Here is a 25585-nt window from a genome sequence, read left to right on the forward strand (position 1 = left end):
GCTGCCCAAAACGTCCAGAAACCCTACTGGAACTCTTAGCCACGTTTTTGGAGCTTAAGGGTACTATATATACATGTAGGCTATTAGGGTTTTCAACTAGAAAACCCTAATCTCACTACTTAAGCCCTAAGCAGCCCATGTACTCTTTTAGAATATCCCTTGGACGATTTCTAATGGGTTTCCCCATAGAATTCGTCCAACCTATTATTCCAAGGTAATCCATAGCCCAAATGCAATTATCTTATAATTACAGTTCCAGTCCCTTAAGTTTAATTAATCTCTTTTAGCCACAAAATTAATTATCAATTAATTCTTGACTAATATTAAACAATATGATTTCTCCTTTAATATATTATTCTCATAATATATTAATAAATCATAATTAATCTTCTTTCTCCATAATTCATCCTATCAAGTTGCTTTGGTGAAGGCAACCTAAAAGGACCATGCACCATCGGGTCAAGTACATACCAAAATAGTTATGGACTTAGACACTAATCCAACAGACACTAGGGTCTGAAAGGACAACCCAACTCAACCAAAATAAAGCATGCACAATATTACGACTTTTGGGACAAGAAGGATACCAAAAAGCAACCAAAACAAGATTTAAACAACCCAAGCATAAATGTAGAAGCTTTATACGTTTAGAAGCTTCCCAAGAAGATGATAATCCCATATCTACAAGTTGGCTTCTTTCCTTAGCTCCTTTGATGCACTATCTTCTCCTATTTGCACACAAAAATCACACTATAAGCTCAAGATGCTCACCATGGGGGTTAGAGTTCTCTCAAAACGTCTAAGGGACTTGGAGGCTGAAAGAGTGAGTCAAAATGACCCACAATGGTACTTAAATACCCCACAAACCCAAAAATTAGGGTTTCGTCTTGACATGCGTACGCCCTGCGTACATATGTGTACGCCCAACGTACTAAGGCGTGCCCTAGTATGCAAAGCGTACCCATATGTACGCCCAACGTACAACTAAAACTTCCATGAATTACCAATTTGCCACTAGGGATAAATCCATCCAACATCACGGGCCAAAATTGACTTATTAAAATACCAAGAGAAAGATTCGAAAATACCTGAAACCTGGGATGTTATAGTTGAGTTCCTGATTTGACTCAAGATCATGTATAACCCTTCTATATCTCACATTAGGGTATATCTCCATCTATATATACATATAATGAAGAAAGAGTTCTTGAGATCAACTGAAATTCGTGGGTCTCTATCTTGACGATTTTAGAGAGAGTTCTAGAGATCAACTGAAAAACCAATCCTAGTCTCCAGATCTGAAAATCATAATGAATCAGGTATGTAATCATCTTTTCTTGTTTAAGTTTCTTTTAATCAGATTTGAGATTAAAGATTTAAAGTTTAAACTTCTGCGTTTATGCTTTTATCATGAGAATAACCAACAAAACGTCCTTGAGGTAATATTGACTTCCACTATAGATGGTTGGTAGCCATTCTTTGAAAATCAGACCGAACCGACCAGTTCAACCATGAACCGGTCCATATCTGATTCTTAGAGGTCAAAAAACCGTTCGTCATGTGAACCGGTAAAAACCGGTCTAGTTGAACCAGTAAAACCGGTCAATTTTTTTTTCATTTTTTGTATTTTTTATTTAATTAAAATTAATAATAATATAATTATGACATCATTTGGTTTTTCCGTTTTTAAGACTGGTCCGATCAGTTGAACCATCAAATCAGGAAGACGACCGATTCGGTCTCCGGTTTTCAAAACCTTGGTCCGCATGTCGTCATGACCTAAGCTCGAGAGATCCTCCACCGTGTTGGATTAATCACTTTTCATATTTTAGGAGTTTGTTTTGTCTAGTTTAAATAAGGGGTCTTTTTAGGAAAGTATCCAAGTTTTTCTCTTGTATAGTTTTGTATAGTTTTAGAATTTAAGAAGGATATTTTTTGTATAGTATATATAGGAGGATCGAGTTGATTCATATTCTTAACAAATGTTGTGTGGATGTATAGACTAATAAAAATTCAAAATATATTAAACTATTAAATAAATAAATAAATAAATAAGGGTAGTTTGGTAATTTCAAATGAATTAATTTACTAATTCACAATAATAAACCAAAAATAAAACCTATAATTTTGGAATGATACCAACAATCAAGATCTTCCTATAAAATCCTACCATCTTCGATATATTATCGATGCAAGTGGAAGTGTTGCCGATGTTTAACCAACTCAAACGATGATGAAATAGATAGCATGGGTTGATCCAATATCTAAGAGATGGGTGAAAATAATTATAGGTACATATCATCACCGCATCTAATTCATTTAATCTTTTTAGAGTTTGTTCTTTTGTATTTTAACTATATACTACCACTACAAGAAAAAAGACAGATAGTGGCGACAAAAGTCACCGGTAAAGAGTAACCAAGTCATCGGTAATGGTAATAGCAGTGACGCGACACATCGTTGGTAATAAGTCGCCGCTACTGCTATGTCGCTATTGATCAAAACGTCGTCGGTAAAGATAATTATCGCCGCTAATTCTCTTGTCGCCGGCAATACTTTGTGTCGCCGACAATGTCTCTGTCGCCGCTAATGATGATGTACAGTAATAACATTTTTCATTTTTTAATTTTTTTAATCAACGATTTTGGTTATAAAAAAATTGATACATAACAACATTAAATACAGAAAAAAAATTACATAACAACATCCGATTGAATACAAAATACTGTTATAATAAATTTCATACCAAAATAAACAATCAATGTTTTACAATTATAACAAGTAGCAAAGTGTGACGACAAGTCTAATGTACAACACACAAATTAATTATCCGACAAACCACCATCTTCGTTCCCATCGTTTCCTCATTGATTATTTCCCGATTGAAAAAACGCATAAAACTTCTCTCTACATGTCAGGTCGTTGAGCATAGCCCGAAGATTTTCTAACTACATAATAAATAACAACATATATAAATTTATAAGTTAAATTATCAAACATAAACAAAAACTACCAAAGTACATTCCTATTTTTTGCACTTACATACAAGATATACCAAAAGTACATTGCTACTTCTTGCACTTTGGACAAAAAAACAATTACCAAATCAACACGCATTTATCAATGCCAAAGTACATTGTTATTTTTAAACTAAGACAAAAAACCAAAGTACATTGCTATTTCTTGCACCCGGGACAAAAACCCAATTAACAAAGCTTTTAGCAAATAATCACCACAAACCAAAATTACCAAATCAACATGCATTTTATGATGCTAAATAACAATGCTATTTTTAAACTAGAGACAAAAAACCAAAGTACATTGCTATTTCTTGTACTTAGGACAAAAACCCAATTAACAAAGCTTTTAGCAAATAATCACCACAAACCAAATTACCAAATCAACATGCATTTTATGATGTCAAAGTACATTTCTATTTTTAAACTAGAGATAAAAAAAGCAAAGTACATTGTTATTTCTTGCACTTGGGACAAAAGCACAATTACCAAATCAACATGCATTTAGTGATTCCAAAGTACATCGTTATTTTTAAACTAAGACAAAAAAACAAAAGTACATTGCTATTTGTTGCACTTGGGACAAAAAACCAATTACCAAAGCTTTTAGAAAATAATCACCACAAACAAAAATTACCAAATCAAACATGTATTTATTGAAATTAAATAATCTTGTTTTACCTGTGATGGCTGTGATGGTTGTGGTGGTGGTTGCGATGGCTGTGAAATCGGTGGGATAGTAGAAGGTTTCTGGCCGATGCCTCTGATATGGCCACGTCGTTCTCCTAATAATTTCTCGAAAGCAACTCTTTCTTGAGCGGGTGTTAACTCTCTTTCACCTTCTGGCCCATGCGTTTGTTCTAAGAGCGCTTCCACTAACCGATTTTGTATTTCCAAAGAGTGGGTAACAATTACCTATAAATAAACACTTATTTATATGATAAAATTATAATTAAATACTTACATATTGTTGTTCCGCCTCGACAGTAACAAATACACCATCCCTCTCGGTATGAGCCTTGCAAAATGTTTCTACTCTCTTAAGGTTCTGTTTAACATTAAAAATTAGATTATATTTTAAATAAATAATTACATATATCGTACGTTACCTTCTTATATCAAGTACTGTTATACAAGATCGACCCCCATGATTCACGGTTGTTTGCATTTGACTGACTTTTTTGTTCCTTTCTAAAGCAATTTTGTGTTCATCTGTTTGGAAATACTCAATTTTTTTCTTTCAATTATCAACATCCATATCATCTGGAGGGTTGACTAATGCTCTCGGGATATCCTCATACACTCCGACTTCTAAAAAAATATTCTTTTGCATCAGCTTTACGCTCTCGGTAACCTTTTAACAAAGCTGCTTGAAAACTCTATGTCAACATACGAGCGTCTGGATCCCGGTACATCTGATCCAAACCAAACTTTGTCTACAAAAAATGTTAACCAAGTAAAAATCAGTCATAATTAACCATATAAAATATTTTTATATAAATAATTTACCCTTAAATGTTGCATTACTGTATACTTTATTGCAAGGGAAACTTTTTTCCAAGTCCGTTTATCAAAAGGGACCATCTGCCACGTTATTTTTCCAACTTCTCGTGCAAACATGTCTTTCGGCTATCCTACGGGATCGTATGTCATATCCCTATCATAATCCATGTTAATTGGTTTGCCCTTATTTTGTAAGAGCGCTCTTTCTAGCTTAATATTTTTGGCTTTGCCTTGGACTTTCCTACGTTGCTCAACTACAAATATAATTAAAAATTATTAGAAACGATGTTTAATTTATAATAACCGGATAAAAATAGTTATTAAAAATTCATAATAGGACTTACTGTCCTGCTTATGATGACCAACACCTCTACCAACTAGGAAAGGTGGGTCCTCAACTCCATCGCCCTCGTGTCCACGACCCATAACAACAGCCATGGTGTACACAAACAAAAGCCATATCGACATTATTTTCTGAAAAATTATAAGATATACATATACAATTTTTATTACAAATACACATTACATAGGAATAAAAATTTACATTGGAATAAAAATTTCTATTTAAACTAGGAATCCAAATAAAGTTCATATTACAAATAAGCATTACATAAGAATTATTCTAATCAGAATCTTCCTCATATCCTTCAGTGTCTGCTTCGGAATCATAATCAGAATCGGTCGCATCGTAATCAGTCTCGCAATCAAAAACATCATTGACTATACCAGTTGGTGGAGGAACTTCAGTTGCACTTTCTACATCAACAACGACTCTAGGAATGTTTTGAAAGTACATGCTGAAATCGATAAAAAGTGGAGCATTGGATGAAGAGATATTTTGAACTACGTCGACCTTGTCAACATTTTCGTATGAGTCGTTGCAACATTTTGAATAGAGTCATTGTAAACAAGTTGGACACGATCGTCGTTCGATGGTAGATCCCAAATACTTTGATGATTAACATGCTTGACAACACAGTGATGGTTATTGTTTTGGTTTGTTCGAGAAGGCTCTCTGATGTAGAACACTTGTTTAGGTTGTGAAGCATATATGAGTTGATCATCTTAGTATGCTTCGCGTCGTGTGTCGATAATGGTGAAATTATCACTAGAAATAACTCATGTTCGAGTATCAAAACCACTTGAAACTAAATAGTATTGTTGAATAATCATGTGTATACCGCAACTCTATAATCTCTTCTAACTGGCCATAATATTTCTCGCATTTCTCACCCACCGCTAAAACCCCAGAGTTTTGTGTTATGCGTTGTGCGTCACGACTAAGTACCATAAACCTAACACCGTTGACTATGAATACAGTGTAAGTATAAGCATTCATTTGCGGACCTATTGCAAGAGCCGACAACTCTTTGTGGAATTATGGAGAGTTTTCTATTTTCATTTGATGAGCCTAGCAAATATAAAGTAATATGTATTATATATTCTTTAGATCAATGAAACAAATTTGTTTCTTAATTTGTGTTACCTTTTCACAAAACCAATTAGGAAATTCTCTCTTTTCATCACTTTGGGGATGTTCAGATTTGAATTTACTACGTTGATGACAAAAAGATATAGATGTAAAAAGATAAAAGAAATTTAAGGAATATAGTTAGAGGTAAGAATAGTTACTTGATATACTGCCTGACTTTTTCACAGCTATTCAATACAAACCATTCCATGTTACACATTTTTGTTAAATTAAGAGTTTTGATTTGAGTTGTGCTGGCCAGTCGACATTTAGACTCAAACATCCAAAACTGTGTTTTTTCAATGAGAACATCTTCATTTCTTTTAGGACGACTGAATTGAATCTATACATTTCCAAGGTATATCGAACACAATGATAAAGCTTCTTCAACAATGTAACCCTCAACTATAGAACCTTCCAGCCTCGCCTTGTTTCTAACATAGTTTTTTTAGTTTTTTCATATACCTTTCAAAGGGATACATCCATCTCATACATATCGGGCCTAAGACAATCGCTTCATCAGATAAATGCAAAAGTAAATGAACCATAATGTCAAAAAACATTGGAGGATAAATCAATTCTAACTTGCACAAGATTGCAATAATGTCTACTTTTGCTTTCTTGATATCCTCCACCTTCAGTGTTCTGGAACAAGGTTGCTTGAAAAACATACAAAGGTCTAAAATAGGTGTATAAGTGTCTTTGTCTAACAACCCTCTAACTCCAATCGATATTGATTTCAACCTTTCGGAACATTGCCATGATTTCGTCATCTTCCCGTTCTCTCTTTGTACTTGTTAGCCTTGAAGGAAATGGAGTTGGTGTGACTTTCACTTCGGTCTCTATTGGCTTCTTTGACTTTGAAGTATTTTTCCTTTCCTCTTATTTGACGGCTTCTTCCACCACAATTTCTTTCTCTTCCTCTTCTTCATCCGGCATCCTTGGACCTTCATAGCTTTTCCCACCTCTTAAGGTAATGGCACATGCATTGTGTTTCGGGTTCTTCTTGGTTTGAGATGGTAGCTTGCCTTGTGATTCCATCTTACTCACGGACTGATCAAGTTGTGTAACTTGTTGCTCCAAGCTTTTAAGGCTTGCTTTCATTTCTTGTTGGAAGCTTTAAGTGCTAGTGGTAAGGATTTTGACTATATCTTCTAGTGACATGCTTGATGAACCCGCTTGTGGAGGTGGTTGTGGTGGATGCCTTGGTTGGAAATTTTGAGGTTGAAAAGGTGGTCTTTATTGATTTTGAGGAAATGGGTCTTTGTTAGTATTGATGTGGTTGATTTGGTTGATAATTTCCCTATTGATTTCCTCCCCAACCTTGATTGTTGTTCCATCTTTGGTCATTTCGTGGGTGCTCAAATCCCCTTTGGTTTGACCCAGAATATCCTCCTAAAGCATTTGCTCCCGTATAATCCTTGTCTTGAAGTTGTGGGCACATATCGGTTGGATGCCCCACTTGAGTGCAAATATCGCACGGGCGGGGTGTGGGCTGCACACCTTTGTCTTTGGCTAGCATCATAACCACTTTCATAAGCTCGGACAATTGAGCTTTAAATTGAGGAGTTTGGACCTCTTTTACACCTTGGGGTGCATCCGTGTACCATTCTTCATCATGGCTTGAATGTTAAGAATCTCCAGCCATGTTCTTGATTAGGTTGCGGATTTCGGTTGGAGTCTTGTCGAGTAAAGATCTGCCACTTGAAGCATTATGAAGCCTTTTTTCCATTGGAGTCATTCCTTTAATGAAATATTGGAGAAGTTGGTACTCAGTAATTTCGTGCTTAGGACAGCGGGCACAAAGTTTCTTGAATCTCTCCCAATATGTGTGGAAAGTTTCTCTCTTATGTTGCTTAATTCCAATGATTTCCCTCTGTAGGGCTGAAGGTTTCATCTCAGGGAAATATTTATCCAAAAATAATCATGCAAGATCTACCCAAGTAGTAACCGTCCTCGGTGGGAGGTCATAAAGCCAATCTTTTGCTGCATCTTGCACCGCGAAGGGGAATGCCCTAAGCTTGATTTGATCCTCTGTGACATTGTGTGGTTTCATGCCCACACACACAGCATGGAACTCAGTGAGGAACTTGTGAGGATCTTCATTTTCCAAGCCTCTAAAGGTTGGGAGTAAGTGGATGAGCTCGGATTTTAGTTCTAGGTTGATGGCTACTGGGTAAGTGATGCACAGAGGTTGTTGAGTAACCTCTTGCCTCAACCATTGTCGGAGATTTTGCTCAACTAGTTGATTTGGAGGTGGATTCCCTCCATGGTTATCTCCCATGGTGTGAGTAGTGGTTGAAGTTTCTGTGGGTGTAGAATTTGGGATGTTATGAGTAGGTGAAGATGGTGGAGTGGTATTTTTGGGTGAGGATGGTTGAGATGAGAGTGATAGGCTTTCTGTTTTGGATGCGAACACACTTGAGAGGGGTATATCCTCCTATATGTTGATTACTGGAGGATTAGAAGATGAAGAAGTCCCGAAACCCGGTTGCTTCTTACGAAGCTTAGCTTGCTTCCTTAACTTCTTTGCAATTTTCTCTATCTCCGAATCAATTCGAAGTGGTGTACCTGTACGAAAAGATCTAGGCATAAACAATTAGTAACACCGCGTCCCCGGAAACGACGTCAATTTGTTAGGTGTGTCAAACCCAACAAATAAAGGAGTACGATATACTCTAAAAGAATCCCACTATATTGCACTAAAAGGTAGTACAAGGCAAGTAGGTTTGATCCACAGAGACACGAGATAATTAGTTTATGCCTCTTTGCGCAAGGTACTATGGTCACCAACAGTAAAGAGGGGGTTTATAATGCAATGACTAAACAAACAAATTAAAAACATACGTAATCAGCTAAATGAGTGAATTAAATTCAGATTTTGTAAGGACTCCAACTTCATGTATGACAACTTAACAATGTGATTCAAAGATGACACAATATTTGTTCAGTTCTATCTAAGTTGGTACTTGAAAGTGTTATCAAGCTCTAACACTTCCCATTCACCACATTAATTAACCAAAACAAGCTCTTTGATTAACCCTAACCTTACTAACCTAATCTACACAAGCTCTTAGAGTTAGATTAAAAGATTGCATGAAGCTTTATGTAAATGTTCTCAACAACACCCAATACTCCTCACAAGCTCGAGAGTGTAAAAGTGTATGAATAAGATTTACACTAAATTCATTCAATAGAGATCAATTTAATGCTTGTTACTTGTTCAATTTCACAAAACAATTACGGATTTTGTAAAAGAGATAACTTGAATGACCTAACCCTAATTTAAATGGCCAATAAGAATCACAATTAGAATCAAACATTCGATTAAAGCTAAATCAAATTCACTAGATAGAAATTAAGAACAAACATCATGTTATATGATTAAAGTCACTACCAAGAAGTCAAAACATGAAATTGGAGAAACTAGGGTTCTAGCCACACATGGCTAGAACTAGATCACAAGAATAAAAGATGGAAATAATGTGCAATTACAACTTACAAATACTAGAAATAATGTTTCCAAATGATTACTGATCAACCCTTGCAAAAAACCTTCGAAATCCCCTCTCAAAATGTGCTTTGATATGTTGTCCCCCTGTCCAAATGACCCTAATCCCGAGATATGAAAAATAGGAAAAACTACCAAAAGGCAGCTTTTGGGTCGAACACGGCTCGTGTCAAAATAGAAAAAATCAAAACGGGTCGTGTTGAGTGAAATTTGGTCTTCAATCCTCGATTCCAACCCTTAAGTTCGATGCTCAAATTTGCTCAGTTGGGCCAACATGACCCATTTCGAAATAGCCTAAACTGACACGGGTCGTGTTCAGTGAAGTCAACAACTCTCATTTTGGTCAACACGGCTCGTGTCCATTATGCAGTGTAAATCCAACACGGGTCGTGTACTTATCTGACTCCAAATCCAAACTTGATTTTTTCAACTTTTTCATTCTTCGCTCGATCATCCCAAAATCTTTACCAATGCTTCCCGACACTTCCCAAAGTGCATTCCAAGCTCCAGTTTACCTGAAAAAGACATGAAAATGTGTAAATAAGGTTGTTCTAGAGACTAACATGAATATGATGAAATGCAAGACAAATGAAGAACAATTGCGCTAAATAGATGCATAAAAGGGGTTAAAAGATGTGCAAAAGGTGCACAAAATGCACCTAACAGGGTGCTTGGTGCTAGCTCGTGGTTTAAAGGAAGACTTATAGATCCAGACTCTTGGCTTCATTTCCAACTCATTTAAGCTCTGGGAGTCGTCAAGGCAGCAACTATGTAACAACCTGACTCCCAGGTATAATTTTAGAAACTTTATATTCATTTTATTGGGGGAACTCGACGAGTTGGAGGTCCCAACTCGTCGTGTCGAACATAGTCAGCCCGCGTGTTCTACTCGACGAGTTGGAGGACCCTGACTCGACGAGTAGAGGCTATGCATGAAAACCCTAATTTTTAGGGTTTACACCCTATTTAAAGGACCTTAAGTCCTTTCCTCTAGCCCCTTACCACCTTTTGACGGCCAGAAGAAACCATAATCGATCTAAACACTATTCTTGAGTGTGTGAGAAGCTAAAGTGTGTTTTTGGTGCATTTGGGAAGAAGCTTGGCATGAGAAGAAGCTTTTAGATCCAGTATATACATTGTTTTGGCTTGCATTTGAAGGTTAAAAGCCTTTACCTTGGCCTTCCATTGGTCAGATCTCTTCTTATGTGAGAATATGAGCATTTTGGTGTAAAAATGGAGTCGCTTTCAGATTTGAGCTTGTCACAAGGGCATAGTTCCAGATCTGGACTCCTCTAGGCCCTTATGGACATAAAGCCTCAAGCTTTATGAAGCTTTGGCCCTCCTTCATGTCCAAAACATTCTTATAATGCTAGTTATGAGGGTTTTAGCTTCTTGGAGCCTTGCATGCATGTAAAGTTAGCAACTTTACATGATAACAACACCCTAGGAGCCTAGATCTACAGTTTAAAGCTTTGGTTTCACGTGAAAGCATCTGAATGAGAAATGGACTGAAAGAACTCGACGAGTTGCAAGGTCAACTCGACGAGTCGGATGAAGATTGGTCGTTTTTTGTTTCTGCATGGACTCGGCAAGTCAGTAAGATGACTCGACGAGTTAGTTAGGGTTTTTCCCGACATTTGGACACCACATGGACTCGACGAGTTGTATGGAAACTCAGCGAGTCAACTAGGGTTTTCATGGTTTCTCGAGTTTTGAAAGAACTCGACGAGTCAGTGGGATACACTCGACGAGTTGGGTCAACATGGACTGTTGACCTTGATCGTTGACTTTGACTAAGGGTTGACCAGTTTGATGTTTGGGGATATTTTAGTAATTTGGAAATTTATGGAAGTGGATCATTGGTGGATGTAGGTCTTTGAGTTGGAGCTGTATTTGGGGGAGTTTGATATTATCATCCTGAGCTACTTGTTAGGTGAGTTGTCCTCACAATACTAACAGGGTCGAAGGCACTAATGTCAGCCCTTTTCAGATTTGTATCTGAGTTTACTGCATGATGATATGCTTAGTGACCTATTAGTTCGGTATCCTAGTATATAGGATGATGCTATGTTAGTAACCGGTTAGTTCGATATCGTGGTTATAGGATGATACTGTGTTAGTGATCTGTTAGATCTGTATGACTATCTGTACATACTAGTTAGCGTATGATATTTATGTGCACATGATTGTTTGATTGGGGGTTAGGTTGTGGCGGTCATGCTTTGTGCTTGCGCCAACATACTCAGGGCGGACCGGATAGACTGCAGACCTGGTTAGGGCATACTAGTTAGGACGAAGGCCTGGCGAGCGGTCCATATAGGCTGAAAGCCATGCGAGGCGATCCAGACGTGATGATGGCTCAGAGAGCGCTCCAGATATATTGATGGCCCTGCGAGGCGGTCCAGTCAGGTTGATGGCTCATTATGCATGTTTTTTATTTTCTATGATATGGTTTTGATTGTATGTCGTTGGTATTTTGGGGTAAAATCATTAAGCTTAGGGCTTACAATTGTTGATTTTGTTTCAGGTACTTCTGATGATTGGGGGAAGGCGAAGGCGTGATCGTGCACCTCCTTATATTTTTATGATTTGATTATGGGATACTCTGACTCGAAAACATTTTGAAAACAAATTTGTAATAATTATTGGATTTGAATGATTTAAAAAGTTTTAAATTAGCTTTATTTCTATGGGTGTTACAAGCTAGGGATTTCTTTCAGTGAGCTTCAGCATTCGAGGTGAGTCTCCTCAATGTTGTATGGGTCGAAGACACCAATGTCGGTCCATTTGGTTTATGTATCATAGGAAGACCCAGGGGTGACCCTTGGCATTTTGTATGGTAGACCAGGAGGCAGCTCCTGGAAAATTGTATGCAGGACGAGACTGTGAACTCTGGCAGTTAATTAGTTAAGTAGTGTAAATTGCATGCTAGTTGTCTTTGTGATGCTTGCATGGAAGACCAGAAGGTGGCTCCTAACACTTGTCTGTAAGTCTTAGAGTTTTGGCCCCTGGCCTGGCAAGGAAGACCATGATACGACTGGTAGCATAATGGCAAGACTATGGTTGGCACATAACACTTTTATTGATTGTTGGATATGCATGATATGCATGACTCGTTTGATATGTATGGTATGTGGTATTTAGGGAACTCACTATTATTTGTGCTTACAGTTTGTGAGTTATGGTTTCAGGTACTTCTGGTTCGAAAGGGAAGGGCCTGGCTTGATCTCAGCGCATACACATGTGTTTTTCGCAATACGTGATTTTGGGAATGAACTCTGATAATTGTTTTATTTTGAAATGCTTTTAAATGTTTGAATAAAAGTTATATGAGTGTTTTGATTATAAACAAAATGAAAATTTTCCCCTATGATTTTCGGGATGTTACACCTAACAAGCTCTTGTCCACATTTTTCTTAACATGCATGAAATCTATGTTGTGTTTCAGCTTTAGAGAAGATCAATACTCGAGTTCGAAGAAAATGCTTCGTTTCGACCAGTTCAACTCGCCATCTTCCGCTTTGGCTCCCCACCTCCATGCTCATGATGCTTACCCGGTTTACAAGTTAGTAGACGACCTAGTTTCTCTTGTATGTCGTCATTACTAAAGTGTCTCAGAGCGGGTCTTGTCTCTTCCATCCCGTTAACGGATCATTAGCATCTAGGAAACGACGATGACCGATATATATATGACTTATTTGTTGCATGATACGAAAGAGTGTCTTCATTGCCCACTCGAACTTGATAGACTACTATGAGTTGGCCAGTCGTTTATTGTGCACAACAACATAGCTCTCATCGTGAAGAATGTTTTTGTCGCCGCATGTTTAAAACGTACACCTGATTTCCACAAATATTTAAGCTTTTCCACCAACAGCCTAAGGAAAACATCCATGTCCTTACCATGAGCTTTTGGGTCGGGAATCAACAAAGTCAACATGAATGATGACTCTTTCATACAAAGCCAGGGTGGCAGATTGTATGCAGTTAGCATGACCGACCATGTGCTATATGGATTACACATGTTTTCAAATGGATAAAAACCGCCAGCTGAAAGACCTAGGCGTACGTTACGAGGTTAACTCGAGAAGTCAGGGTATTTTTTATCAAAATCTCGTCAATGTTCCCCATCAACAGGATGATGCAACACAACATCTTCTGATCATCCGGTACTATGCCAAATCTTATTTTTGGTAGTGTGCCTCGAACAATATAAACGTCGTAGTCTAGGGGTCACAGGAAAGTACTGTAACACCTTATGAGCTGCTTTCTTACCCTTGGTGTTTTTATCGATCCATCGACTCTCTTTACAAACAGGACAAACTTGGAATGAATCGTGTTCTTTCCAAAAGAGAAAACAATCATTTTTGCACACATGTATCGACTTATACCCCAGACCACCAATTGATTTCAGTTTCTTTTTGGCTAGATAATGTGAAAGGGGAACCTTTTTGCCTTTGGGAAATTTGGTTGCAACAACTCAAGGAGTTGATCAAATGAACTATCGGTCCATTTGTTGTTCACCTTGATATGCATTAACTTTGCTAGAAACTCAGGGGAAGAAAAGGTGCAACCATGATACAATTTAGTTTCCACTTCTTCTAACAACTATGCAAAATCATCATTCACACCACTACCCCTTGTATTCGAGGTTTCTTCATCGAGGTTGGTATCATTTTCTATCGACTTACACATCACATTGTCGATTAAATCGGCCATTTCGTTACTTTGCAAGACGACCGGAGGAATTAAAGATTCACCATCATAGATCCAAGTTGTGTACGACTTACTGAAACCATTTATAAATATATGACGTTCCACTGCTGTCGGGTTCTTGAAGTAACGATTATCACATTTTTGACACGCGCATACGATTTTACCATTACCATCAATGCGTGACTTGGACTTCTCGTTAAAAGCTTTGAGTCCTACTTGGAACTCGGGATAGTTTCGATGTGGATTACTAGTCCAACTTTTATCAATTGATATGATGTTGCCGAAACATAATTTCGGGTTTAGAGTTTAGCGTACGGAATTAGCATTGTTTTTTTTTCTTACAATCCACATTGTTTTTTTTTTTGGTTTTTTTACAAAAATTAACATCCTACTTTATTTGTAACATTATACTTTTATAACATCTTACTATTGTACCTTTATATATATATATATATATATATATATATATATATATATATATATATATATATATATATATTATTTATAACATTTTTTGTTTTCTTTCCAATTATAACATTGTACTTTAAATAATTATATTATGTTGTTGTATTCTATTGTAGTAGTTTACTTTATGTTTTCGAAGACATGCATCTTACTATTGTATATTTTTATATTTTTTTATTTATACCATTTTTTTGTTTTTTCTTCCAATTATAGCGTTGTACTTTAAACAATTATATTATGTTGTTGTATTCTATTGTAGTGGTTTACTTTATATTTTTTAAGGCATGCATCTTACTATTGTACCGTTTTATATTTTTTTATTTATAATATTTTTTTTCAATTATAGCATTGTAATTTAAACAATTATATTATATTATTGTTTTCTATTGTAGTGATTTACTTTATGTTTTCGAAGACATGCAACTTACTATTGTACCTTTTTATATTTTTTTTTGTTTTTTTTTTTTTCAGTTATAACATTATACTTTAAACAATATATATATATATATATATATATATATATATATATATATATATATATATATATATATATATATATATATATATATATATATATATATACACCATAAAAGTAGAGTTATTATGTTGTTCTTTTTTACCGTCTAGATTAATATATATATATATATATATATATATATATATATATATATATATATATATATATATATATATATTTGTTTATTTTATATATACTCGTTAAAGAAATTTTTTGTTAACATAGCTTATTAGTTGCATTTTAGAATAATTTATTATTATATTAAAAACAATTGACCTAAAATCAAAATCAAATTGGTAAATATTGAAAAAAAAAAACGTTTTTAAGAAAAAACAATTTTATAACATTTTATTTTTGGTTTTTTTTCAATTATAGCATCCTACTTATACCAAAACCACATACTTTCACATAATACATAAGAGCATCAAATACACATACTTTCACATACATATATCACATATACACCAAATACACATACACACATAATAACATCCTACTTATACCAAATACACATACTTTCACAAATATAGATAATAACATGCTACTTATACCAAATACACAAATTTCGCATTCATATACCATATATACACCAAACACACATACATTCACATACATACATAATAACATCCTACTTGTACCAAATACACATACTTTCACATACAAATATACTAACATCCTACTTATACCAAATACACATATTTCACATTCATATACCACATATACACCAAACACACATACATTGACATATTTACACAAAACTTATATAGATTCACTTACATATATCAAATATACACACAACAACATCCCAAAAATCATGACCAGAATTTTCATTTTTATTTATTAAAATAACCATAACTATTAAAATCACTCCAAACAAAAACATAAGTCATAGTATCAATTCAAAGTATCTTAAAATAACCATAACTATTAAAATCGCTCTATCCGCTGGCGCTAAACGGTATGGAGATTTAGCTACAGGAGTAGCTCCGGGGATCAAGTTGATACGGAACTCCACTTGACGCTCGGAAAGGATTCCTGGGAGATCTTCAGGGAAGACATCAGGAAAGTTACAGACTTCGGGGATGCTCTCGAGGTCTCTAACTTTTCGCATTTCGTCGACAACATGAGCTAGGAATGCAAGGCACTCCTTCCGCAGATATTTATGAGCTTTGATGCACGAAATGATACGGGGGTTCGAACTGAGCTTATCACCATAAATCATAAGGGTTTCGCCAGAAGGAAGATTGAGGCGGATAGCTTTCTCGAAGCAAAGAATATCAGCATGATTGGAGCTTAACCAGTCCGAAAATGACGTCGAAGCTCTTGATGGACACAGGCATAAGGTCGATGGGAAACGAATAATTGTCTAGAGTAAGAGTGCAGCCTATGAATACGTCATTAGTGCTCTCCTTCTTTCCGTTAGCCATCTCGATGGTAAATGTCTCGGTAAAAGGTTGGGATTTACACTTGATTAGATGTTTAAATGAATGACTAACAAAACTCCTCTCCGCACCAGAATCGAAGAGAATGCATGCATAAGAGTTGACAAGGAGGAATGTACCCGTAACAACAGTAGGATCAACAACTGCTTCTTCCTGGCCCATCACCAGAACTCTCCTTGTGTTGCCACCAGTTGTTGCCTTGGGACAGTTTCTCCTGAAGTGTCCAGTCTCTCCACATCCATAACAAGTTTGACCAGCGCTCGCTCCCGGAGCCTGTTTGGTTGGTTGAGTCAGTGTCTTGCAGTATCGAACTGTGTGTCCTTTTTTCCCACAATTATTGCAGATCAACTCATGGTAGGGCCCGTGATGATCGAAGTTACACTTGTTGCACAGGGGTAGCTTTCCAGCATAACCAACCGTAGGAGATTGGGTGGTTGGAATAGCAGTGGGATCATTTCATCTTCAAGTTCCAGAGTTCGTGTTCCAACTTTTTCACTTCGCGCCTCAGGCAGTACTCTGCAAGCATGATCTCCTTCAGTCTTTCCCAAACCATGGCATTAGCCACTGGCAGGGTTAGGGTTTTGACTTGACCATTCCACCAGGTCAAGGCTCTGTCAGTGAAGGTGCAGGCGGCGAACTTCACCTTGTTGGCTTCAGAACATACGCAAATTTCGAAGATGGATTCAATCTTCTCGAACCACCGCGTCAGGGTGATGACACCTCCATTTCCATCGAAGAACTTGGGTTTCGCAGTCATGAAGTCCTTGTAGGAACACTCTTTTTGATGTCCCTGACTTCCATCTTGTCTTTGTGGTTCAGTTCCACCTCCAGCCCCACCAGCGTTCACTTGTGCCATTGTTGTTGTCACGGCGGCGGTAACTGCTGCCTGGAACATGACAGGGTCAAACTGAGGAGGTGGTGATGGTGACCGAGTGTCGTTGTTCCTTTTGATGGGTCTTGGTCGGGGAGGCGTCTTGTTCTAGAAACAATCAGGAAGAAGATGATGGTAAGTCCTCGAGATATATACAAGAATAAAATATATATCATCCTGATAATGAAAGTATTCTACCGAGCGATAATCATAGAAAGGTTACTAACACAAGTAAGTTATCACTTTAAGGAAGGAAAGGTAGCAATACTTAGAGTGAATCTGCGTACTAAGTCTGGCTCTAGCGAAAATACTCCTATAGTATTTTATGTGAGATGATTCTAGTAAGTTTTAGGCCTGCTATAGCCTCACAGTCACTCCCAAACACATGTTGGTCATGTCTCAACTGAATATAGTTGATCAGGCTATATTCACCCTAGACATGATTACATAACTGCCCATGTTTAACCGTAGCGTTCCAACATCCAAATACTTTTGTTCTGCTCTACTAGTTATACGAATCCTATTATGTATGCATGCCCGTATACATCTTATAAAAAAATACTTATATTTTGAAAGTATACTTTTAGTGTAGAGCACTTTGGCCCCTTATTGTTTATAGTTGTATACCACGTAAGGTTCGGTATACTAGTTCACTATAAACATGGGCTCTGATACCAATCTGTCACACCCCGAAACCGATGGCGGAAACGTTTCGGGGCGGAGGACGTCATGTATAGCATCACAACCAATGAATAACAACAATCATAGCAACACAACCATTACATTGAATACTTTAGTAAATAAAACGTTTACATTTGTTTGAAATTTAGTTTGAATTACATCCAATAGTTTCGCATAGTAAAAACTTAAAAACTCTTAATGCTTCAGTTCCTCGAAATCCAGCAAGTACCTGTCTACTGATTTCCTGAGAATACAAGCAGTTTCAAAAATATCAGCATAAAGTTGGTGAGTTCATAAGCAGTAATTTGTAATGAAAACTTGTTGATGAACGACCCGAAATGTTTGTGTAATTTCCAGAAAATCCGATATTTTCTTTAGTAAAAAACGTAGCGTTATCGATTTCGTATACAACCATGCATGTTCGTTTCTGAAAAACCGTAGTGATATGCGAAAATACTACCTCATGTGACTAGCTAAAGCTAATCATGAAGCATAAGTATTTAATATGTAAAACCGTAGCATAAATGATTCTGTTTTGAAGACCCTGGCTCGGCCAGTATGCATAGTGTGTTTAGTTCTATTTGGTATAAATAAAACTGCTGAAGAAAGTCGGGTTGGTAAACTAAAGGTGATTTATACGTAATGCGAGTCGTATAACCATGCTTGATATGACTAGTGACCTTTCCAACGTTCTTCAGGCGTTGAGTGAAATGACATTTGTACATCTCAGGTGTGCCCGCCCAACTGTAGCTAGCAGTCCAGATGTGGGATTGTCAGTCCTGAATAGATCTATTAAAAAATCTCACGTTCTCCATCCACGAGACTCTGGTTATACAGTGGTAGGATTTATCCATGTACACCTAAGGGTACAGTAGTGAAGTAGCGCCTCACAGTATCGTACAATCTAGTTTACATGTAGTGCAGTAGCGTTCTACCGTAGTGAAAATCCATATGTATAGCATATATAGTGATAATTACAGTTATGAAAATCATGATGAAGCAGTGATGTAAACTATAAACGGTTTCTGTTCCAATGCATATGTTTAGTAGTGAAAGTTTCTATGCCTGATAAGTTTTAGAGAAATCCCAAACTACACCGATTATAGTTTGCATGTATAACGTAGCGAATAGCGTGTCCGGAAAAACTATGCATTTTTTTGTGAAAATGTCCCTTATGCTCAGCATAGTACAAAAGGGATTTAAAGTATGAGATTTGCATAAGTTTTATGTATATTCAAGAAAATGTTTATGCTTAGCTTGTATCCCCCCCCCCTGATAACATTAAAAATGCGGAAAAATGTAGGGGTATGAACTCACAGTTGTTGCGTGGAGTTGTTGACTGAAATGAAGACTCCCGAGTTGTTGCACGTGGCACTTAACGAAATCCTATTATCAAATAAATACGTTTATATATCTAAATTAGCGATTTCGATAAATAGAGTGTCATAATAACACTTGTATTCGGTTGAGGAATGTTACCGGGACTCGATCGAATCGATGAAAGTGGGTTTTCAGCCAAAAGCACCACTTAAAAGGTGTTTACGGTTTCTGAAGGCTTGGTGAGTTTACGGTTTCTGAAGGCTCGGTGAGTTTACAGTTTCTAAAGGTTGACCGTAAACCAAAGAACAGAGTTTATGGTTTCTGAAGGCTGACCGTAAACTCAAGAACAGAGTTTACGGTTTCTGAAGGCTGACCGTAAACTCAAGAACACTAGTGCTAATTTCGAAGAGATAATCATTTCCAGACGTTCCAAAGTGACTCCAAACGTGGTTTCTCGATGATTTCTAAAGTTTGAAGGCGTTTTGAGGTGTTTACGGTCAAGGTTCTTAGAGAGAGAAGGAGAGAGTTTTTGGCCAGAAAAGTTCTAATGAAGGTGGAGGTATCGTATTTATAGGGGTGAGGTGGGGGTACACTCTTTACTAACCGTAAACAGGTTTACGGTCGTAAACGAGTTTACGGCCATAAACACGTTTACGGTCGTAATCTCACTTAGACCGGAAATGTTTGACTTTTCGAGATATTCGGGTTTCCATGCAATTTTTGTTTCCGACATGCAAATAATTTAATTAAATATAACTATATTATTTTCCAAACCAAAAAGTTTGACGGAAAAGTTAACTAATTCGAAATTTTATTAACGGAAATCGCGTAATGGAAACGGAAAGAGTTTCGGGTTGTCACACTCACACTAAGCTATTTATGAGATACGGGCCCTGCCCACACTTAGCTACTAATCAATACATATAACATGTACGGGTCGGCCTTGGTGCCTTCGCCTCGTTCAAACCAGGAGGAAACTCCCCTTACTGTCGGATGATAGCTGAAACGTCTATGCCCGAAATCAGCTCTACTCACTCCTTGAACCAAAAGAACCCCTTAGATACCATTCCATACTCATAACCCTTAAGGTCAACTCTGGTCAATTCAAAGTCAAAGTCAACGCTCCGAGTTGACTCAACTCGTTGAGTTCTCATGAATCAGAATCATGAAATCGCGATCTAACTCGTCGAGTTTTCCTCTAACTCGCCGAATTACTCCTTCTCAATAGAAACGGGACTTCCTAGTACAACTCATCAAGTTCCCTTGTGGACTTACCGAGTTCCATGAACAAAATCGGGAATGTTCGACCAAACTCGTCGAGTTCCTCTATGAACTCCCCGAGTCCCTTGCATTTCTAGTCTATTCAGCCATTTCCTCAGATCTAAGGTTCCAGAATACAGATCCATATTGTTCCCATAACCTATTTCTGTAAAGTTGACAACTTGATGGCTTTACATGCCTCAAACGGACCCAAACTCGAGATATAGCAACCTACTTCCATGGACACGGTCTTTTCTTGGACAAGAATGAGTTTAAGACCCTTTTCATGATTCTAAGGTCCAAATATCAATGGAAATGGGAATCCTTAGTATATGATCTATGAAGGTTACCATGTTTCCCACAATAGGGCCAAAAAGACCCATAAAGCAAAACGAAAAGGCATCTAAGCTACGAATCATTAAGTTAAGGACTTTTTACCTCAGAAAGCTGCCAAAGACGGACGAAATCCCAGATCGAATGCTTCTCCTCCAACTCGATGACTTCTAGTTCTTCCAACTCCTTTACCAAGCACAAAAACACACACAAATCCACTCAAAACTTCAAGTTTATCACCAAGGAGCTCACAATGTGATTTAGGGTTTCAGGAAGGCTGATGAGAGGCTGAGGGAAAAGGTTAAGTCCTTTAAATAGGGTGCAAAACCCTGTAAATTAAGGTTTCATCCCAGCCGATTTACTCGTCGAGTTGAGGCCTTTCAACTCTTCGAGTAGGTCACTTAAATCACGTAGTTCTGACAATCTCTACTCGAAGAGTTTGTGGCTTCCAACTCGTCGATTTGCTATGTGAAAATGAATAAATTATAAATTAAATACGTACCGGGAACCAAGCGTTACACATACATATGCCAATTTTCACCTAATTTATACAACTACACATATTTTGCAATGAAACTCAAATTTCACAATAAATAGAAGTAAATAGAACATGTTGTGGCGGAAATCAAAGAAATAGTGTAGTAGTGGTGGTAGTTGCCGATGGTGGCCGGGAAACTCAATCAAAAACTAAAATTGACAATTTTTTGCAATTAATCACTAAAATATGCTAAAAATTGATGTTACAAGAGAAAAGGAAAAGGAAACTAAGCTGGAAATACCTATTGTCGCCGGAAATTCGTCCTCACCGATCTATCTCTACTTGCCCGCCAATATCTTCTTCTATGTGGCCGAAATTCCTTAATCTCGGTTTTGCCTAACAACGATGCTTGTGAATTGACGAAGAAGATGCAAAGAAAAAACGCAGCAGCAACGATAGAAGCGAACATAAGAGAAAAGGAAAAGGCGTCAATTTTTTTGGGTTAACTTCGTCGACCTTTAGCGATGACACTTTTACCGGCGACAATTGGGGTTTTAACGGTGACCTCTATCAATAGCGGCGACACTTCGGAGGGAATTATTGTCGCGCAATTTATTCGACATTTAGCGACGACTTGTGTCGCCGGTATTGCCTTTGTGCGTTCCACGAGTACCTCAACCGTTGGATTAGAAACATGATCGAACATTTTTAATTTACTAGAACGTGAAAGGGCGGATCCGTGTCATGGCCCTTTAGCGGCGACATGGATCTTGGTCGCCGCTAAATGTCCATATCACCGATATTAGTGTCGCCGCTAATAGCTGTATTTCTTGTAGTGATATACAACCATTTCGATGTGTTCCAATAACTCAAGATGTAGATTGAAAATTCCCCAAAGAGGACATTTTATGGAGAAGTGTTTTTAGTTTATAAAATAATATTCTACACCTAAAACATTGTTATCTTCACATATTAATCAAATAGTCAAAGCTTAAAATTTGTTAGTTTGAAAAGTGAACTCAAATCATATTACATGTTAATTAAGATATATGCTTGTATCAATTATTATTATTATTATTATTATTATTATTATTATTATTATTATTATTAAACACTTTATTAATATATTTTATTGAACAATCATCTATTATAGGCTAAACTACATGTCAACATGAAGCAACTTACTGGGAAAGACGATTAAGGATCAAAGTCTGGTCTAACAATGACCTAGAAGTGGAGTCGCTTTATGATGAACTTATTATCCAATGAATTACGTATGAAATTTATTATCATTTTTATTTCATAGAAGTTTTTATGTTAACATCTAATTTATAGTTTTATCCTTTTTAGAATGTATTGAAACCAAAATGCTCATAACGAATGTCAAATAAAAGGATATACGATCATATTCTTCTATTAGAATATAGTAGTTTATTTTATTTAGTATCCATTTTGGGTATGAAAACATAAAGATATTATATTTCCAACTTATTACAAGCTGGATCAGAAGCAAGGTTTTTTAACCAGATTGAATCGGATTGAACTGATATATCGTCGTCATTTCTATGCCACGACCACTTGGCATAACTGGAATTCACTATCTCAAGTCGCCCATGCCCAAAACTGACTTCCCTAAATACCGATATCGTTGGTTGTGGTTCTTCGTACCTACAAAACATGTTTCATAAATTGTCAATATTTAAACACGTGTGTTGAAAAAAAGACGACATTTTTACTTGAGTCAACTCACTTCCCAGCAGAGCGTCCACGGTTGCCTCCATCCCCGATTGTGATATGAACCGGGGCACAATCATCACTATTTTGATTGTAAACCCTAATCTGCAAGTATTTATAACAAGTGACATACATGATCAGTTTGTTTATCGATAGAAAACGATAATTTCAGGGTTTAGATCTAGTTGGCTTACAAAGCGCTCATAAGCATGAACATGTCCTGCAAAAACGACATCAACACGAGCTTCATAAAGCAATCCCTCCATAGATTCCTTCATATCGACCGACTGTTTCTCCCCTTGATGATCAACATTTGAGTTATACCATGGAGCATGAATAATCACGATGAGCCATGGTGTTTTGCTCCGGTCAACCTTCTTCAAATCAGACTCTAACCATCGATATTGGTTCGACCCAGGTCCAAAATCGGTGTAGGAACCCAACATGATGACGTGGACACCGGAGACCTCAAAAGAGTAATACAAATTCGACGTGGACCCGCTCTCCTCGAACGGCATATGCCACCTGGCGTTGTAGGAAGTGAACGGAGTTGGGTGAGTGGCCGGAATTATCTCCATCTCGTGGTTGCCTTGTGTCACCATCCATGGCCGTTTGCTCGCTAGCGGCTCCACCAGCCGGCCGAATGAGTCCCAGATGGGTTGCACCATATCCGCGTAACATAAATCTCCGGGTAGCAGAAACACGTCGTAGTTTGCTTGTGAGATGTGTTCAAGCGTCGTTTTCGTCCATTCGGTTTGTCCAAGATCACCTGCATGCGTTTAAACTTTCAATTAATTCCCAAAACAACACAAGTTGCAGAAGGACGAAACAAGATGTAAGAATTGTGTAACCTGAAATAGCAAATTTGATCGGAAATTGAGCCGGAGGAGTCTTGAAAGAGTATTCAGGGGTTGAACCAGGGGCAAAAGAGTAATAATACATGGTGTTTGGATCCAATGGACCTATTACGACGTCGTGTATTTCACCGGAGGTGTAATTTATATACTCGTAGGACGAAATGGTCCCGTTAGCAGAACGTTCGTATTTCCCCGGAGATGTACCGTAGTTTACCATGGCTGGAGTATGTTCATCGGTAATCCATGAAATTCTCATTCTGTCTTCACCAACCAACGACACATGAATCTGTTATTACGGCGTTTATTATAATATTCTCTTTCGATGATGAAATTAGGGAAATGATAGAAGTAGTAATTTAGTACTTGTTGTGGAGTGGTCGAATCAGCATCTTCGGCGAGTGATACGAAGAGATCCTCCCGCGGCGGAGGCCGGTCATATGCGTGAGAAATTTCCATGGCTCCGGCGAAGACGATGGCCACCATCGCCAGCAACCTGAACTCCGGGAAGCTCATGTCGGAACGAGAAGAGAGAGGGAAAGTTGACGATAGATGAGCAATGGACCTTTAAATCGTAGTTGTTGAATGTCGATAGGTATTATTTAGAAATTAGAGCTACAAAACAAAATCAAGTTTTGACGAAAACATCATAAACTAAAGAGATATATGATTGAATTGATATCATTGAATTGATCAATCACAGACGAAAGTTTTGACCAAAACACTTATGCCAATCTTCTGTTTCTCTCTCACACAGTGAAACATGCATTCACTTGTTGAGTTCGATTTTGTTTTTTTCGTTTGGATCAGTGTATGTCGTTGACGACAGCTGTTGATGGAATGAGGTGTAACGGGAAACGATGGATAATATCATAATCTTATAAGGTATGACCTATGAGGCAGTTTTGGTGGTTGTTTTGTTTGTGCAACCTCTAGGTGCTAACATTTAGCACATTCACAGTCCATCAAACTTTATAGATTTTAATAAATTGTCACGACCATTAATCCATTAAATATGTATATAATATCACTCACAACCCATTAAATACATATTCAATTATAATTACCATTTTATTCTTTCTAATGAACCATTCAACCATTCCATTCAACTATACTTCATGTTATCACCCACACTTCATTCAACTCCTATTCAATCTTACTCATCATCTTATTCACCTCTTATACTACCTGTATTGTGAATACTCTTAGACTCAAGGCCATAGTGGGATGCGTTTAGCTGTACTCAATGCGTAGCCATACTCAATAACATGTTTAACAATACTTAGTTGATAGTTGGAAGCCATACAGTGATAAATGATTATAACTCCTATTTGTATATAAATGTTTGACAAAAATAGTTTGAAACTTTTGAAATGCATAAAATTACATAAAATAATATTTGTTTAAAAAAA

The 25585-nt window shown here is 37.1% G+C and overlaps 1 protein-coding gene across 2 annotated transcripts; it reads right to left on the minus strand.

The window, feature by feature from the left end:
- Positions 1-22966: 22966 nt before the first annotated feature.
- On the minus strand, positions 22967-24770 carry LOC111905029 (probable purple acid phosphatase 20). Of its 2 annotated transcripts, none has more exons than XM_023900712.3 (5): positions 24540-24770; positions 24171-24462; positions 23514-24088; positions 23336-23424; positions 22967-23253 (listed from the first exon to the last, which is right to left on the minus strand). In XM_023900712.3, the coding sequence occupies exons 1-5, from the start codon at positions 24687-24689 to the stop codon at positions 23061-23063; spliced, it is 1299 nt and encodes a 432-aa protein (XP_023756480.1). In that variant the 5' UTR covers positions 24690-24770; the 3' UTR covers positions 22967-23060. The 2 variants fall into 2 exon arrangements, with proteins under 2 accessions (XP_023756480.1, XP_042757011.1); XM_042901077.2 differs by having other exon boundaries at positions 24171-24437; positions 24540-24679.
- Between the last annotated feature and the right edge of the window lie 815 nt (positions 24771-25585).

Source organism: Lactuca sativa, chromosome 1, assembly GCF_002870075.4.
Source record: "Lactuca sativa cultivar Salinas chromosome 1, Lsat_Salinas_v11, whole genome shotgun sequence".
In the NCBI taxonomy this organism is placed as follows: domain Eukaryota; kingdom Viridiplantae; phylum Streptophyta; class Magnoliopsida; order Asterales; family Asteraceae; genus Lactuca; species Lactuca sativa.

Coding starts and splice junctions, on each gene's coding strand:
- LOC111905029 (XM_023900712.3), bottom strand. CDS start 24,689: ATGAGCTTCCCGGAGTTCAGGTTGCTGGCGATGGTGGCCATCGTCTTC. Junction 24,463..24,539: donor ATTCGACCACTCCACAACAA/GTACTAAATTAC, acceptor CCGTAATAACAG/ATTCATGTGTCGTTGGTTGG. Junction 23,425..23,513: donor TTCATGCTTATGAGCGCTTT/GTAAGCCAACTA, acceptor AAATACTTGCAG/ATTAGGGTTTACAATCAAAA.